The 17,894-nt window shown below is 54.4% G+C and overlaps 2 protein-coding genes across 4 annotated transcripts in view; both read left to right on the forward strand.

Annotated features, from left to right (window-relative positions):
• Positions 1-3,526, forward strand: part of SPTBN4 (spectrin beta, non-erythrocytic 4) — a 74,215-nt gene extending 70,689 nt beyond the window's left edge. The window contains exons 33-35 of one of the 3 annotated variants that reach the window (XR_009006172.1): positions 900-1,073; positions 1,220-1,262; positions 2,499-2,589. Coding sequence is in view for 2 of the 3 variants with exons in the window: in XM_057534879.1 (XP_057390862.1) it covers positions 900-1,073; positions 1,220-1,262; positions 2,499-2,657 (376 nt within the window). In the remaining variant the exon portion in view is untranslated. Of the gene's footprint in view, positions 1-899; positions 1,074-1,219; positions 1,263-2,498 lie in introns of all 3 variants that reach the window. The other 2 variants (XM_057534879.1, XM_057534880.1) reach the window with 2 other exon arrangements.
• A 397-nt stretch (positions 3,527-3,923) lies between these two features.
• Positions 3,924-15,162, forward strand: SHKBP1 (SH3KBP1 binding protein 1). Its single transcript, XM_007166807.2, has 18 exons — positions 3,924-4,057; positions 4,289-4,342; positions 4,462-4,507; positions 4,611-4,684; positions 5,041-5,099; positions 5,329-5,409; positions 6,375-6,536; positions 6,618-6,708; positions 6,799-6,989; positions 7,576-7,691; positions 8,506-8,593; positions 8,707-8,823; positions 11,075-11,245; positions 12,287-12,442; positions 12,863-12,959; positions 14,047-14,225; positions 14,512-14,626; positions 14,747-15,162. Exons 1-18 carry the CDS (start codon positions 3,972-3,974, stop codon positions 14,976-14,978), a joined length of 2,115 nt encoding a protein of 704 aa, XP_007166869.2. The 5' UTR covers positions 3,924-3,971; the 3' UTR covers positions 14,979-15,162.
• The last annotated feature ends 2,732 nt before the right edge of the window (positions 15,163-17,894 follow it).

A 17,894-nucleotide genomic window follows, 5' to 3' on the forward strand; every position in this document is an offset into this window, starting at 1 on the left:
CAACCCAAGAGTTAACTAGAGCTAATAGCAAACGATGTGGGGTCTAGTCTAGAGGATTCTCAAGGCTCGTGAGGTGGAGCCCGGAGAGGTCCTTCAACCAGTGAGTGGGGTGGGTTCATTTATTTCAATTTCAAATTGAGGGAGGGCCTGTTAAGGGGCGGATCCCAAGCTGAGGGCTGAGGGGTGGGGGGCACCTCATATAGGTTTCCAGATGGGGGCCTAACAGTGATGTGTCTACTCTTGGAGTCCAGCTCCGGATTGTCCAACCCTTTTTTTGTCCAACTGAGAGGCAGAATCTGGGGAGAGGTGGAGCCCATAAGGGAAGCGTTGAACAAGCAGAAGGAGTTGGGCAGAACAGATTGAGGTTTTGTCTGTGGAGGTAGTCTTTCCTCCTTGTGCTGAGACCAAGGTGGGAATAAACAGGGGCACCTGGATGTATTTTGATCGTGGGAGACTTCCTCCTCGGTTGGGGCTTCCGCTGAATGGGGAGACAAGAATTCCTCACTCCAGACAGTAGACCAATAGACCAATAGATCTCCCTTCAGGGGATTCGGGGTTCGGGGTGTGGGTGGTGGAGGAGTGGCGAGGAACATGCCCAAGCAGAGGCCTGTGGAGGAGACAGCTTAAGTGTTGCCTTCAGGAAACTCAGTGTGGGAGGGGATAAGGAAGGCCAACCCCAGCAGGGGCCAGCCTGGACAAAGGCTTGGTACGCAGAGACTTAGACCCTCCTCTCAGCTCAGCAACTGCCATAAGGAAGAGCACTCCAGGTGTATGGCCCAACTAGGGCAAAGGTCCAGAGGGAGGAAGGCTCAAGCACATTCAGCCCATGAAGGGTATTAATGAAGAGTACTCAGGCAGAGTGCTGCGACTCTGCCTTGAGCCCCATGTCGTCACCCCAGGTCGTGGGTGAGCCTGTACTGCGTGCTCAGCAAGGGGGAGCTGGGCTTCTACAAGGACGCCAAGGGCCCAGCATCGGGGGGCACACATGGCGGGGAGCCACTGCTCAGCCTGCACAAGGCCACCAGCGAGGTGGCTAGTGACTACAAGAAAAAGAAGCACGTCTTCAAGCTCCAGTGAGCCCCCCTCAGTGGGCAAGAGGGAGGGTCCAGGACCCACCTTTCCCCTCCCAGCAATGCCCTGCTTCCCTGGAGGACGGTTGGTGGATGGGTGGGCTGGGGCTCTGCCTCAGAGCCCCCAGATCCTGTGTCCTCTCCCACAGAACCCAGGACGGCAGTGAGTTTTTGCTCCAGGCTAAAGATGAGGTGAGATCTGTTCCTTTCTCTCCCCTATTCGACCTCATGAACCACCTAGCTGGCTGACTCCTGGCCCAGAGTGATGGGGCTGTGAAGAGGAGAAGCACAAGCCAGAGTTACCAGGGCTGAAATGGGAAAGCCCATGGGCAATGAGAAACCAGAAGAAGTTCCTAATCTAGCTGGGGGGAGGTGGAAGATCAGGGGCTGGCCTGGAGGCCCCAGGACAACATCCAACCTCCTTGCCTTGGCCTCTGAGATGAAACTGGAAAGTTGGGAGGGAGTTAGCTTAAAAAAAAAAAAAAAAAAAAAGATGAACTACAAGTGCAAAGAACCAGAAGTACAGAATCAATCGCAAAGGGTTAACTGTGCTGGAGGAGAGTTCAAGGAGGAAAGTTCTCAGAAAGGTTCCCAGAGGCTGGATCTTTAAGGACACCGTGGGTCATTCGGAGGAGGCTGGAGTTTATTCTAAGGGCACTAGGGAGCCATGGCAGAGTTTTGAGCAAGGGAGGGTTACAGTGATGCATAAGAAAGATCCGTTTGGCTACCGTGTGCAGGGTAGATTGGAGAGGGCCAGAGCGGAGGTGTGGAGCACAGGAGGTGGCCAGGGCAGGAACCCAAGTGGGAGAGCACAAGGCTGGACTAGGGCAGGCCTGTGGGGAGGGGAGGAGGAGGTGGGTGAGAGACAAGAATGTGAGTGGACCTTGGGACTGGGGCTAAGGAGAGAGGTCAGGGGAGGAGGAGCAGGCATGGAGGTGGTTTGAAGAGATGCTGAAAATAGTAACACTTGTTACCTCATTCATCATCACAAGAGGCTATGAAGTAGGCCTTCATTCCCTCCATGCCTCTTTTACTTATCTTTAAAATGGAGATAAAAATAGTTTTCCATCATAGGATTATTGTGAGAATTAAATAAGTTGATACAGGTAGAGCACTTACAGGGCCCGTAAAATTACAGTGCTTTGTGTCTGCTGATATTATTGCTTCTTGTTGTTTATAGTGGGAGTTAGATATAATCCAAATGCATAGGATTAAGTGAATTAATCCACAAAAGTGCTTAGAACAGAGCTAGGCACAAAATAAGTGCTATGTAACTATTTACATCATCATCATCATCATCATTACTGTTACTGTTATTATTATCCATTTAATAGATGAGGAAACTTAGGTTCAGAGTGGGCAGTCTGATTCTAGATTCATCAGTCTCCTCTCTTCCAAATATAGACTGTGTCCTGTTTCTCTCTCCAGGAGGAGATGAACGGCTGGCTGGAGGCTGTGGCCGCCTCGGTGGGGGAACACGCCGAGATCGCCCGCTGGGGCCAGACACAACCCACCACGTCGTCCACAGACGAGGGCAATCCCAAGCGGGAGGCGGGGGAGCGCAGGGCCAGCGGGCGCCGGAAGTGACTTCCCACCCGCAGGGCCTGACTCACCTCCCCGCCCCTCCTCCCCGCACTGTGGGCACAAAGACACTTTCTCTTCCGCAGGGGCGGGGGGCTCTAGTCCCACCAACACTGCGGACGCGCCCTGACCGGCACCGGAAAGGAGGGGACTTCTCCTGCACCCCAAGAAGTGGTGGGGGGATTGCTGCCCCTATAGCCATATCTCGGCCCTTTCCCGCTCGCCACCTCCACCCCAGGTGCTGGGGCTCCATTATTTTTATGCAATAACTGAGCTTGTTGCGGGGGGGGGGCGGGTAAGGGGCCAGTTGAGCCAAGCTCCCTGCCCGGATGCCCAGATCCAGCCCCAAGAAGCTGGGGTGGTAGGGGCGATAATTCCCGCCCTAGGGATGGGCATGGGGGCGCTGGTGAGGTCCCCTGGACCATCCAGGGTGCTAGGGGGTGGGGAGGGGACGCCCCCCTTCCCGCCTTTACCTCACTTCCAATGCTGCCTTGATCTCTGTCTGGGAAGGGGGAGTGAAGGGGCCCTAGCCCCCGCACTCCGCCGTCTCAGAGCCGTGCGGTTAATTCCTGACTTAGTTTATTTTTGCAAAACGTCGACCTCCTCCTCCCCCCGCCCCGCATCCGCGAAGGCTTTTAATGGGAGGGGCGTCAAAGCTCAAAACTGTCTTCCTCTCTCCTCCCCCCTCCAGCTGTAAATGCCACTTCAGGAGGGGAGGGGCGAGGGGAAGCCCTCCCCCTGCATGCTTCTGGCTGGAGCACTTTCCTGGGGAGTGGGGGAACCGGGTTGTGGGCAGCCCCCATGGCCACCTGGAGAAGCCGCTGGGACCCAGGGGTGTGGGGGCGTGTGGCAGGCGCGCACTCTGTGCACCTATAATAAATCCTTTGGCTTTGACGGTCTGTGCTGGTTTGTTCGCGTTTCATGGGCTGCGCCCAGGAGGACTGGGTGGGGCGAGGGGAAGAAACTGTCTTGCGGAGAACATTTAGATGTCCCTCTTGGTGTGGACTAATTTCGAGGTCTAAACACGTGTCCCCGACGAATCACCTATATGCCATTCCTAAATCGGGAACCCCAGAGGGATGGAGGAACGTTTTGCTATCCGTGGTAACTAAACTTCCCCAAGGGAGCCGTTCGGTCCGCCCCGTCCAGGACAGGAAAGGCGGGGCCCTTTAAGGAGGCGGAGAAATTAACTGCGACGGGTGAGCGCTTTACCCAATCGCCGGTGGCTCCGGGAGTCTCCTGCCCAATGAGCACCCGGCGGGGGCGGGGCGGGATGCACACCCGGAAGCGGGTGCAGGCCGGCCGGCTAACCCGGGGGCCATGGCAGCCGCGGCCCCTGCAGCAGACGGGGTCCCAGGTCGGGGACCTCCCGGGGAGGTGATTCATCTGAACGTGGGAGGCAAGAGGTGAGTGTAGGAGTTTCCTGAGGCGCTACTCTCGGGAGCGGGCAACGGGGTGGGAGTACCCGCCTCTCCCGGGGGAATTCCTGTCCATCAAGGATTGCTCCGCCCCCTGCTGGAGGCGCGGGAGCCTGGATGGGTGCTGGGGGAGGGAAGGGAACTCACCGGGTTGAGATTGGGGGCCGCATTCCTCATCCTCCCTCCATCATCTCGCGTCCGCTCACGGTCCCCGCACAGATTCAGTACCTCTCGTCAGACTCTCACCTGGATCCCAGACTCCTTCTTCTCCAGGTGATTGGGAGAGCGAGTTTGGGGTGGGGGGGCGGGAGGAGAGGGTATGGGGAGACCTAATCTCCCCCTCACACACACACCCCGGCCCGTGACACCTGCTCTGCGTCCCCTCCCTGCAGTCTTCTGAGCGGACGCATCTCAACACTGAAAGATGAGACCGGAGCCGTGAGTAGAGCAAGAGCTGATATGGGGCGGCCAGGAGGAGGGACAGGATCCTCACTCAGCCCTGCTGTTTGCCCTATCTATCCTCTGCCTCCCTTCCCCACAGATCTTCATCGACAGGGACCCCACCGTCTTCGCCCCTATCCTCAACTTCCTGCGCACCAAAGAGTTGGACCCCAGGTTGGCCTGGAAGATAAAGGGGAGTCCCCCACCGTCTTCACCCCCGCCCCGGAAGTCTCTTCTTCCCTTCAGAATGTTCACTTAAGCTCCTTGATCATATTTAAATTATGCGTCCTTAGAATTCTCCACCAAAAAGCGCGCGCGCGCGCGCGCACGCGCACACACACACACACACACACACACACACACACACACACAATTTTCACCGCCCAGGTCATTGCTCCTTTAGAATCTTGATCCCATCAAAATTTTCTACCTCTTGAGATTCTCTGTGCAGTTTTGAAAACTTCGTCCTCAGAATTCTCTGTCCACTCCCACTCCCCAGACCCTGACCCCTAGTCAATTCTACTACCCAGGGGTGTCCACGGTTCCAGCCTCCTCCACGAAGCTCAGTTCTATGGGCTCACTCCTCTGGGTAAGTGGGGCCCCCTTTAGCATCCTCATCCCATAGAAAACCAGCTCTCTAATGATGCTCCGCCTTTCCCCTCTCTCCTGAAGGAAGCTTGGGTTAGAGCTGAGAGCACTGGGCTTGGTCCTGGGTCTCAGGAGGGTGGTGATATTCTGTGGAGAAAGAGATGGGGGAGGGGGAAAGGGATCTGCCTCAGTGTTCTCCAAGTCCCAGCCTTTGAGTCCTTCCGTCTTAGTTCGTCGTCTGCAGCTTCGGGAAGAGTTGGATCGATCTTCTTGCGGAAACGTCCTCTTCAATGGTTACCTGCCTCCACCAGGTGGGAACTACTAAGGAATGGAGGGGGCACTAAAGACTACATTTCCCATAAGGCTGCAGCTCTTGGGTGCCTGAGCTGTGGGCCCTGAGACACTATGGGAGTTGTAGTTCTAGATCAGCTGCTTGGACTGATGCTTGGAAAGGAAGTAAGAAACAGCATTTCCAATGAGGCAATGGGCCAGGCTAGTCCCCCTGAGGCTCAGAAGCTTACCCTAGAGCCCAATGGGAGTTGTAGTCCAGGTTTGATTTCCTTGTAGGGAGGCTTAGGGAGAACTGGTGTCCTTTGCATGGAGGGGAGAAATATTAAAGGAGAGTTATTGACTGTAATGTCCATGGAGCAGCCAGCCCACTGGCCATGGAAAAAATGCACCAGTGGTTATTGGGAACTGTACTCTATTAGGCTTTGCTGATAGGTAGAAGGAACAGTGGGGAAATTCAGTTTATGACTTTATTTCCCTAACCTCAGTCAAGACCTACTACCTTCATGAAGTTTGCCAAATATGAAGACGTATTGTTCTCTTAACTTAGTTTGACCCTGGTTTTTTTTTTTTAATTGTTTTAAATAGAAGCTTTTTGTCACTACCTTCATGCCATAAATAAGTAGACGTGAAATAAACCCCAAACATAACAGTGTAATTAAACTCTGGGTAGATGCTGTTGTCTGCCAATGGGACAGGCTTCCATTTCTTAAAAGGAAAGATTGCCAAATATTGAAGAGGTATCAATATCGTGGCAGCCCCAAACTGATTCTTTGTGATGGGCTCAAAGGAACTGAAAAGGGAGCAGCTCGCTGTGTGATTCAGTCTCATTTAACGCCATGTCCCTGCACCACCGAAAATCTTTTCTCTAGGAGACGATGCTACCCACGTGGCAAAATCAGTATCTGGCACACTTTAAGTGCCTGCTAGGTGACAATTATTACAATTATTACAATGATTGTCACTCTGCCCTTTCTCCCTGCCACAGTGTTCCCGGTGAAGCGGCGGAACAGGCACAGCCTGGTGGGGCCCCAGCAAGCAGGGGGACGCCCAGCCCCTGTTCGACGGAGCAACACGATGCCCCCCAACCTGGGCAACGCAGGGCTGCTGGGCCGAATGCTAGATGAGAAAGCCCCTCCCTCCCCATCAGGTACATTTCTGTCTCTTGGGAGATTGGGGCAGCCAGTGGGCCCCTGTGACCCTGCCCTGATCCCTGCCTTTCCCCCCTAAGGGCTACCAGAGGAGCCGGGAATGGTGCGCCTGGTGTGTGGACACCACAACTGGATCGCCGTGGCCTATACCCAGTTTCTTGTCTGCTATAGGTGCTCAGGGAGGGCGGTGGGAGGACACATTAAGCCCTGTTGATGGGGAGGGCTCAGGGTGAGGGTTCATGACGTCCCTCAATCTTCCAGGCTGAAGGAAGCCTCTGGCTGGCAGCTGGTGTTCTCCAGTCCCCGCCTGGACTGGCCCATTGAGCGACTGGCACTCACAACCCGGGTGCTCAGTGGGGCCCTGGGTGAGCATGACAAGATGGTGGCAGCAGCCACGGGCAGCGAGATCCTGCTGTGGGCTCTGCAGGCAGAAGGCGGCGGCTCTGAGATAGGTAAGGCACCCGGCTTTTTCCAGAACCCTTTTGCGCTTTAGAATTCTACTCCAGCCTGTGGCCTGTTAAAACAGCCCACGTGCCACAATTCTCTTTGCGTTATTAGGATGCTCCAGCCCTTTAGAATTCCGTATCCTGTTAGCATTCCTTGGTCTGGTAGAAAACTCCACCCACATACAGTTCTCTCCTCCGTCAGAATTCACTGCCCTGTTAGATCTCTTTGCTTTGGTAGAATTCTCCATGCCGGTAAAATCCCAGACCTGTTAGAATCTGTTCCCATTAGAAATCTGACTCAGACTAATCTGTTCCCTAACAAATCGTAATCCTCGTGAGAATCCTCTGCTGCCCATAGAGTTTTTTGCCTTTGTTGAAAATCTTAGCTGTGTTAGAATTCCACACCCTATTAGAGTCCCACACCCCGGCAGGAATCTGGCCCGTTGTAATCCTCTGTAATTCCTGCTAGAATCCTCTAGCCTGTAAAGATTCTATGACCAAGTTGAATCCTCTGGCCCTTGGAGTTCTTCCTGCCACCCCTCTCCTCCCCCGTGAAAGGGGGCCCTGGCTCAGCCTTCCTCACCCTGTGCAGGAGTCTTCCATCTGGGCGTGCCTGTGGAGGCCTTATTCTTCGTCGGGAACCAGCTCATTGCCACAAGCCACACAGGGCGCATTGGGGTGTGGAACGCCGTCACCAAGCACTGGCAGGTCAGGGCACTGGCCAGCCTAGCTGCCTCTTTCTCGGGTGTCCAGACCAGTCAGACCCAGGGAGGGGTTCCTTTCTGCCCCCCCCGACCTGGAGAGAACCAGGGAACCCAGCAGTGGGCCAGATCCAGTGGTGGGGTAGGATGGGGTATGATAGAGGCCAAAGGAGGATCCAGGAGGCCTTTGTGGCTGACGTGAAGGACGGTGGGTTTGGAAAGGAAGAGAGGATTCTCCAGACACTGGGTGGGAGACCGGGTGAGGGGAGATGGTAGAGGAGGCGGAAACCCAGAGACAGACATGCAAACGTCCGGCATTCTCTCTGCACTCGCCCCAAGCTCTGTCCAACATGTAAAACAAAAAATACACCCACAGCGTTGTTTTCTAACGTGTGAGTGTTTGGGTGAGAGAGACAGACAAACAGAGAAAGGAGAGAGAAAGAAACAGAGATGGAGAGAAACAGACAAATAGAAACAGGAGGTCAGAGGTGCCAGAGAGACAGAAAGAGGGTGGATGGAGAGAAACCAGGACTAAATGACCGTAGTAGATGAAGGGACACAGAGAGAAAGATGGAGATGAATAAAGAAGTGTCAGAAATACAGAGTCAAGGAGAGGCCACGAGACAGAAGCGCCAACCAAGAGCCATTCAGAGACAGACGCCGATGATGCAGGCCTGGAGCAGGCAAGGCTGGGGAGGAGTGGGCCTAGAAACTGGAGGGGGGGTGCTGGAGCAGGGAGGCATGGGCATGCCAGGAGGGGCACTGCAGAGGCAGAGGAAGGGATGGCACCATGGCCACAGCCCACCCCACTCCACCCCCAGGTCCAGGAGGTGCAGGCCATCACCAGTTACGATGCTGCAGGCTCCTTCCTCCTCCTGGGCTGCGACAACGGCTCCATCTACTACGTGGGTGAGCAGCAGCCGGCACCCCAGCTGCCTGAGAGCCTCCCCTGAGGGTGGGAGAGGAGGGGAAGGGCTGGGGTACCTTGAACAAACCCACTCTATCCTCCCTGTCCACCCCAGATGTGCAGAAATTCCCCCTGCGCATGAAGGACAATGACCTCCTTGTCAGCGAGCTCTACCGGGACCCGGCGGAGGACGGAGTCACAGCCCTGAGCGTCTACCTCACCCCAAAGACCAGTAAGCTATAGCTCAGCTCCCCGCCCTGCCGTCAGCAGCCAGCCCTGGCCCCAGCCCGCAGCTGTCTCCCCATCACTTGTGTAGCGTGACCCAGTGAGATTTATAGAGAGGGAGACAGATTCAACTCATACAGTCATTCAACAAACAGTTACTGAGCACCACTTATATGTAAGCACTGTTCTAGGTGCTCGGCCACGGCGGGCCTCTTCACCAGGGGCAGAATTGACCTCTAGTAGTTGATCTTAGTGTTTCTTTCCCATATCTGTGATTAGGGCGTGATGCTTGCACGCTCCTAAAACAAAGAGGATGCATGTCTTGGGAATTCCTTGGTGGTCCAGTGGTTAGGACTCTGAGTTCTCACTGCCGAGGGCCCAGGTTCTATTCCTAATCGGAAACTAAAATCCCATAAGCTGTGTATCGTGGCCAACCCCCCCCCAAAAGACAAACAAACAAAAACCCAAAACAAACAAAATCAAAAAAACATAAACAGTCAAACAAAAAGAGGATGCATGTCTTACAGTGGATGAAGCTGAGTTCTCTCACTTGAGACAATCTTTGTGTTTTGTTTTCTTGATTGCAAATGCAGAGAAATAGTTTTTTTGTTTGTTTTTACTGAGATATAATTCCCATACCATAAAATTCACAACTGAGTAATTTTAGTAGATTCACAAAGTTGTGCCACCATCACCACTATCTAATTCCAGAAGGTTTTTATCACCCTGAAAAGAAACCCCATGCTTATTAACAATCACACCCCAGTCCTCCCTCCTGACAGCCCCTGGACACCTCTAATCCACTTTCTGTCTCTATGGATTTGCCTGTTCTAGACATTTAATGTAAACGGAATCATGCAGTATGTGGCTTTTTGTGTCTGACTTTTTTCACTTTGGGTAACGATTAATTTTTTTTAATGGTTAGTGCTTTTTTGGAGCTTAAGATCTCTTACCCTACCCCCAGGTTGTGAAGATTTTTCCCTATGTTTTCTTCTAGAAGCTTTGCAGTTTTAGCTTTTACACGTAGGTTTCTGTTCCATTTCAAATTAACTTTTGTGTATGGTGTGAGGTAGGGGCCACAGTGCATTTTTTTCTAGCAGGAGTAAACTAATAATAAACTTAACTTCACAGCATGTCATCACATAAGGCCCCTTTCTTTTTTAAAACTGTATTTATTTATTTATTTGGCCACACCATGTGGCTTGTGGGATCTTAGTTCCCTGACCAGGGATTGAGCCCAGGCCCTTGGCAGTGAGAGCGCGGAGCCCCAACCACTGGACTGCCAGGGAATTCCTAAGGCCGCTTTCTTATTTCATTTTTTTTCTCCTTTCCTCCCCATCCCCCTCCTCACCACGTGCCACTATTCTGTCATGTTCAGCATTTATATTTTCATTTGTATGTGTCCTTACAAAATGGATATTATGGACATGTGTTTGAATTTGCATAAGTGGTATGGGGTATATAACTCAGTTTATGTCTTACTTTTGTCCATCCTGCCCTAGGTTAAATATCCATCCATGTTGCTATTCATAACCTGAATCCATTGCTTATAACTCCTGCATAAAATATTAAAACCCCGTTTTACCCACATTCCTTAAGATGGTCCATTAAGTTTGTGACGTTACAACATACCTTTCCCCTGTGGAAATTTGGCAAGGTTGGGGAGACCCTCAGGCACGCTGGGTCAAGTTTCATTTTCTTGTCTTGCTGTCTGTCTGGTTTTGTATGTTTGTTTGACCCCACCATGTGGCTTGCGGGATCTTAGTCCCCTGAAGAGATTGAACCTGGGCCTGTTTGTTTATATGTCCCTTTCTATGTTTCTCTGTCTTTCTCTCGAATTCCATCTCTCTCTCTGTCAGTCTCTGTCTCTGTATCCCTCCCTGTGATTTGTTTCTTGGTTCCCTGTTTCTCTATTTTTCTATCTCTCTTCCCCCTCTTCTCAGTTCTGTCTCTCTCTGTCTTTTTTAAAATTTTAATTTATTTTTTATATAGCACGTTCTTATTAGTTATCTATTTTATACATATTAGTGTACATATGTCGATCTGTCTCTCTCTCTGTCTTAATTTCTGTCTCTGGTTTCTCTGCCCTGTCCCTCTGTCTCCCATTCCTCCGTTTCCCACGTCTCGCCACCTTGTTCTCTCCATCTCTCCCTCTCCCTTTACTTTCTGACTCTGCATCTGTTCTTTGTCTGTTGCCTCTTCTCTCTGCCTTGGTTTCTGTCTCTCTGTGACCCTCTTCCTCCTCGGCCCCTCACCAGGTGACAGTGGGAACTGGATCGAGATCGCCTACGGCACCAGCTCAGGGGGCGTGCGTGTCATCGTGCAGCATCCCGAGACCGTGGGCTCGGGGCCTCAGCTCTTTCAGACCTTCACCGTGCACCGCAGCCCCGTCACCAAGATCATGCTGTCAGAGAAGCACCTCATCTCAGGTGAGCCTCGCCCGGCTGCCCCGCGTGCCCATCTCCCTGCAGGAGGGATGGCTTAGCTGTGAGCACGAAGCCAGGTGGATGAGGGTTTCCACTGGGGAGAGACGGTGTGTGGGGAGTGGCCTCTGGAGAATTCCGTGAAGGGGACCAGTCTGGGGGAGAGTGGATTTGCCAGGGAGAGGGGAAAATTAATCAATTTAGCAATTGCCAGGCACGGGGGATACAGTGATAAGACAGGCCAAGTCCCTACCCTCGTGGAGCTGATGCTCTAGCAGGGGCAGCAGACAATCAATCAATAAAAATATAAATCACTATCTGGCAATGGGGATGGGGGCCATGAATAAAAACAAAGCTGTGTGAGAGGCCAAGAGAGTGCCAGGATCACTGGAGAGTGCATGGTTCGGGAAGGTCTTCCTGAGGAAGGAGCGCTGAACAGAAATGAGCAGTGCAGATCAGTGGAGTCAAGCATTCCAGGCAGAGGGAACAGGCACTGCGAAGGCTCTGAGGTGGGAGGATGTTTGGTGTGTCTAAGGAAGAGCAGGGGCCCACTGGGCCCAGAGTGGAGTGGGTGAGGAAGAGGGTAGGTCAGTGGGACCTTGTAACCCATGGAGAAGACTTTGTCCTTAACCCTGAATGAGATGGCGCTGCGGGAGGTCTCACGGCAGAGGAGGGCTGTGACCTGACACAGGTGTTCACAGGGTCCCTCTGACTGCGTGTGGGGACAGGATGGGAGCAGGAAGGCCAAGGAGGAGGCTGCTGCAATGGTCCAGGCAGGAGATGAGATGGACGGGACCAGGGTAGGGGTGGGGTGGGAGCAGTGGACAGGGAAAAGTGAGATCAGGCCCTGGAATGATTTGGAGGCGGAGCCTACAGGGTTGTTAACTATTTGGAGTTCTGGGGAAGAGAGAATTCTCCGAAAGGGAAGAATTCAGAGGGGCCTGAATCCTGACACCTTTGAGAGGAGGTCATCCCGGGGCTCAGGAAGGTCGGGCAGTGGTGATGCCACGGCCGGGCCTGACCTGCTGCTGCCCCCTGGCTCCTCAGTCTGTGCCGACAACAACCACGTGCGGACGTGGTCTGTGACTCGCTTCCGTGGCATGATTTCCACCCAGCCTGGCTCCACCCCGCTCGCTTCATTCAAGATCCTGGCGCTGGAATCGGCCGACGGGCATGGCGGCTGCAGTGCTGGCAATGACATTGGTGCCTCCTAGCCCCGGGTCCCCCACCGCACGGACCCTGCCTGACCTCCATTGGCCTCCACTGATCCCTTTCCTGACCCCTGTAGACCTCTCTTGACCCACCCAGCTGATGGGCTTGACCTCCACCCATCACCACCTGACCCCTATTGACCGCCACTTACTCCCAGCTATCCCAGCTGAATTCTGTTACCCCCGTTGATTCCTGCAGACCCAGGATCCGCCCCCTGCCCCTGATGTGCCTGAACTCCGCTGACTGTTGCTGACCCCCAACCCTCTCTGACCTCGCCCAACCCTAGCCACCTGGGGATGGGGACCTGGTCCTGGGGGGGAGGTTCATCAGTGGGGAAGGGGGCAGAGTCTTGGGATCTGGAGGTCACAGGGACCCCAGCTGGCCCTGACTGCCCCCCTCTACCTGGCCCAGGCCCCTACGGCGAGCGGGATGACCAGCAAGTGTTCATTCAGAAGGTGGTACCAAATGCCAGCCAGCTCTTCGTGCGTCTTTCCTCCACTGGTCAGCGGTGAGGACCATCCCGTCAAACGGGGAGGGTGGTCAGAAGAGAAGGCAAGATGCCAGGGAGGTCAGAAGGGCATCCCAGCCAAGGGGCACCGCAGGAGCAGAGGCGGGGAAGGAGCACAAGGCTGGTCCTAGGTTTGGAGTTTGGGGTATCAAAAGTGTGACATGTGTGGATGGGAGTGAAGCTGGAACAATCCCAGGTGCCCCTGCCGGACCGCAAGCAGAGATCGCCCAGTGTAGTCAGGGCCGGGCTGGGGGCACGGGGTGTGTGCGCAGGCTGGGGGGCCAGGGCCAGGATGGGGGAGGGACGGGAAGCTGTGGGAGCCCAGAGGCGGTGCTTGCTCCAGCCTGGGAAGGGGGCCTGTTGAAGAGGGGACTCAGAGCAGAGACCTTGAGGATAAATAGGAACGAGCAGAAGAAAGGAGGGAGGGGAAAGTCTGTGCCTGGCTGAAGGGGCAGCATGTGCAAAGGCTGGAACAGCCAGAGAGGCTAACCAGGGATGTGCACGTGGTCTCTGGGGGCTGGAGCACCAAGAGGTGAGAAATGGGGCTGCAGAGGGGCGGAGCCTTGCCAATCGTATGGAAGCGCTGAGACTGTCCTGAGTGTCCTGGGGAGCCATGGCCGCTCTCAGGGGGATGGTCTGGAGGTTGGAGAGGAGGCCACGAGCCCAGGGAGGAGGCTGGGACAGATGCCTGGCCGGAGAGGGCAGGGCTTGATCAGGGCCAGATGGGGAGGGGAGGAGGGGGCCGGCCATGGGGAATGCTGGGAAGTGAGGGAGGCACCCAGGATGAGTCTTGGGCCCTCCCTGAGACAGGAACAGGGAGGGCAACATGTTTGGGGGAGAATCCCATTTGAGCCCCATGGTGGGTGTGTGGGGCTGGGGACATCCAGGAGGCTCCTGGTCCCCACAGGGCTGGAACCCAAGACAGTAGATTTGGGAGGGATGGAGAGGCTTGGGTGCTCATCCGAGAAGCAGGAACTGAAACCACAAGGACAGTGGGGACTGAGGCCTGGGAGGGGCATAAAGATGAGACGAGGGACCCGGCCAGGCCCTGGTGTGGCCAAGGTGACCCCTGCCCCTCCCCTCTCAGGGTGTGCTCTGTGCGCTCCGTGGACGGCTCGCCCACCACCGCCTTCACGGTGCTCGAGTGCGAGGGCTCCCGGAGGCTGGGCTCCCGGCCGCGGCGCTATCTGCTCACTGGCCAGGCCAACGGCAGCTTGGCCCTGTGGGACCTGACCACCGCCATGGACGGCCTCGGCCAGGCGCCTGGTACTCCCCGCTGCAGTCCCGTCCCAAGCCCCACAGACTCACCCTGAGCCCTCTCCACAACCTCCTTCGCCACGAGGAGGCGAAGCCCTTGCCCTCTGGCCCCTTTCCCTGCCCCCCATCCCCTCCTCGCCCTTGCTTTTTAACCTCTCTTTCTTAGCTTCTGACCCCTGTCCGTTGACCTCTGCATCTTTCCTCCTATCCCGACCTCAGTCCTTGCACATGACCTTTGTCTCTTGGCCTGTGCCCTTGTGTTGCCCCTGACCCTGCTTCCCTGCCCACCCCCCAGCAGGGGGCCTGACAGAGGAAGAGCTGCTGGAACAGCTGGAGCAGTGCGAACTAGCCCCGCTGGCTTCCTTGAGGGGCGCTCCCCCCAGCCCCTCGCCCCGGACCTCTCTCACCAGGTAGGCGTGACTCCACTTCCCCTTCTGAGCAATGGGGCGGAGGGCAGAACACGGTGGCCAGGGGGCAGGGGGGACCCAGCTGCACCCTGATGACCTGCACTGACCCTCATCACCCCTCAGTCTCCACTCAGCCTTCAGCAGCGCCTCTCTGTCCAGCCGCCGTGGGAGCCCGAGCCCCCCCCAGGCTGAGGCCCGGCGCCGCTGGGGAGGCAGCTTCGTGGAACGCTGCCAGGAACTGGTGCGGAGTGGGCCGGAGCCCCGGCGGCCACCGACACCAGCCCCCCGGCCCTCCGCGGGTCTCGGGGCTCCCCTTGCACCCCCCAAGATGAAGCTCACTGAAACTTCCTTCTGACCACGGCTGCCATGGTGCCTTGAGATACCCAGGCCCTGGGGGACTCAGGTGCCTGCCCCGCTTCCTGTCACAGCCCTGGGTTCAGGGCCAGGGCCTCCTTGGAATGGTTAGTGTTACTAGGCCCCCATCATCTCCCTTTTCTGGAGCCAAAGTCACCCTTCCCTAATAAAGTTCTCACTGCCAACACCTTGGTCACGTTCTGAGAGGGTTTGGGCACCCCTAGGGAAAGGGTAAGAGAGGCGTGGTGCCCAACCAGGTCCCTGGCTGTAGATTCAGGAACATCTGTCTCTCCTGGTTTAAGTAAAGAAGGGGAATTGGTTTACGCTCTGATTTCAGGCATGGCTGGATCCAGGGCTCAAACACTCATCCAGAATATCTTTCCATCTTTTGGCTTTGCTCTCCTCTGGGATCATTCTCAGTCAGGTTTTCCCCCCTCTGTGCCAAGATGACTCCAGGTAGCTCCTTAACAACATTTTTCTCTCTAGCAGCAGCAAAATCACAGGACTGATTCTCATTGACTTAAACTGAATCAGATGGCCATTCCTGAACCAATCACTGTGTCCTTCCAGGGATCATGTGCCCTCACGAGGCAGGCAGTGAGGTCAGCCCCATGTTGGCAGAGTGGAGGAAGAGTTCCTGAAAGGTGATTCAGGGTACTATTACCACAAACAGGGATGAATAGGTACAGATTGACAGAAACACAGATGTCGGCTAGGTGACATTTGTACCCCAAACCTCACCACTGCAAACACTTTGCCCATATCCCTGGCTGCCCAGTCTTTCACCCCTCTCTTGCCCACACCAGGGAGGGTATGTAGGACAGGATCAGCTCACCCCAGCCTGACATCCTTGAGGTTTTTCCCCAGTTAATACCTACCTATGTCAACTCCTCAGGGAAGTTTTCTGCATCTTTTCCTTGGGTCAATGAATAGAAGAGAAAGTGGGCCAACTAAGAACAAGGGATTTTAGAATATGCTAATCCTGGAATTCCAGAGTTTCTGGAATGCCAGAACTTCTGTAACATGGGGGAGTGGGGTCTAGAATGTTAGGAAATGTAGAACACAGGAATATTCTAGAGTGCTAGTGGATGAGCAGTATTAGGCTTCCTCCCTGCATATCAAAGAATCCAGACTGTAGAAGTTTCTGAAAAAGGACCTGGAAAGTCAATGATTCTAGAACAGAGGAGTTTTCTAGAATGCCTATGAATCTACACCAGTAGGAATATTTTGCAAGCCAGGCACTCTGGAATGCTGATAATTATAGGAAACAGAAAGGAATCTGGATTACTAGGAAATCTAGAGCATAGGCATATTCTGGAATGCCAGCCCTTCCCTTCTAGATCACTAGAGGATTTGTTTGCATTCTAAGAAATCCATAATGTCAAGGGGTTCTGGATTGCCAGAGAATCTAGAACATGAGTGGGAGGCCTAAAATGTGAGTGATTCTAAAACATGAGTGTTCTGGAATGTCTGTGATCTAGAATATGGGGGTATTTTGTAATGCTCACAGAGCTAGACTATTGAGATCATTTTTTTTCCATGCCAGGGAATCCAGAACACTTGTGTTTCTGGGATGCTAGTGATTCTAGAACTGAGGAAGAGAATGTCAGAAAATCAAGAACACTAAAAAGATTTGTTTGTTTTTTTAATACCAGGATAAAACCCCGTGTGTGAACACATACAATGGAGGAAGCTTCTGGAAGGCCAAGGCTCTAGAACTCTGAGGGATTCTGAAGGGTCAAGATCAGGTCAGGATCCAGGAGAGACATAGAAACAACCCTGGAAGATAGTGGCACTGATAGGGGGGGATTGGGAGCTGGGAACTCCAAATTCTGGGGGGGAGGGGAAGCCAACGCCATCCCCGGAAGTTGCAGTGGTGAGCCAGAGGCTGTTGCCTAGCAACGAGCATTGAAGATGCCCTGGATCCCAAGGAGAAGGGAGAAATTTCGGCAGCGCCCCCAGCAAATGCTCCAGCCACAGGGTAGGAGACGGGGAGGGGGGCAACGGGGGCAGGGACACACTGTCCTGCAGGGTCACATTAGCAGGGATCGCGGGAGCTACATGAAGACAGGGACACAGGGCATATTCAGTGGGCAGAGCCAGGCACTCCATCACTGAGCTGGGACAACTCACAAATGCCCCTGAGTGGGGCCTGAGTGCCGTCGTTATTGCTCCAAGGGGCTGTGTGTCCCTGGACGGTGGGTGGGCCCAGACTTCTGGGTGTCAGTTTTGGGTGTAGGCATGGATTGCTGTAGGTGACGGTAACGGGTGTGAGTGTGAGTGTGTGAATCAGCCCGTGTGCCTCAAGGTAAGGCGGGAGGGTGAAGGGGGTCCCCTGTCCTCCTTGCACATCCCTTGGAAGAAGGAGCAGGAGTTGGGGATGAAGTCGAAGCTGAATTGATTGCTGTTCTTAGTCTGGGGTCAGCCGTATGGTCAGGCCTAGTACCCTGTGTGGGCGGAGGCTGGGATCTACTTGGGGCGGGGCTAAGGCTACAGAACTGGGAACCTTAAGAATCAAACTGCTTTGAGAGATGGGGTCCCTGGATGGGGCACAAACGTGAAAGGGGTAGGGTTTGGGATCCTAAGTGTGGGGCCTTGGCCCAGTTCTTGTGGGAAAGGGTGTGGCCTGAAACTCAGAGGAGAAGGGGGCAGCTAGGGAGCAGGCTCTGAAGCTCTGATGCCTTTGGGAGCAGAGAGGCGAGGTTTGTAACTCTGAGGAAAGAGGGTGGGGCCTTGAATTTATAATGAAAGGGCGGGGCTGGGCTTGAGACCCTCTGAGTTGGAAGGTTGTGAGCAGGGCTTGGAGCCTAGAACCCACTAAAGCGGGTGCGGGTGGGGACTAAGGCCACTTGTGGCTTGGGGCTCCTAATGGTAGAGGTCCCTAGGAAGAGAGGGGACTGGAATTCTTTAAGGAGAA

Source organism: Balaenoptera acutorostrata, chromosome 19 (genome assembly GCF_949987535.1).
Source record: "Balaenoptera acutorostrata chromosome 19, mBalAcu1.1, whole genome shotgun sequence".
Lineage (NCBI taxonomy): Eukaryota > Metazoa > Chordata > Mammalia > Artiodactyla > Balaenopteridae > Balaenoptera > Balaenoptera acutorostrata.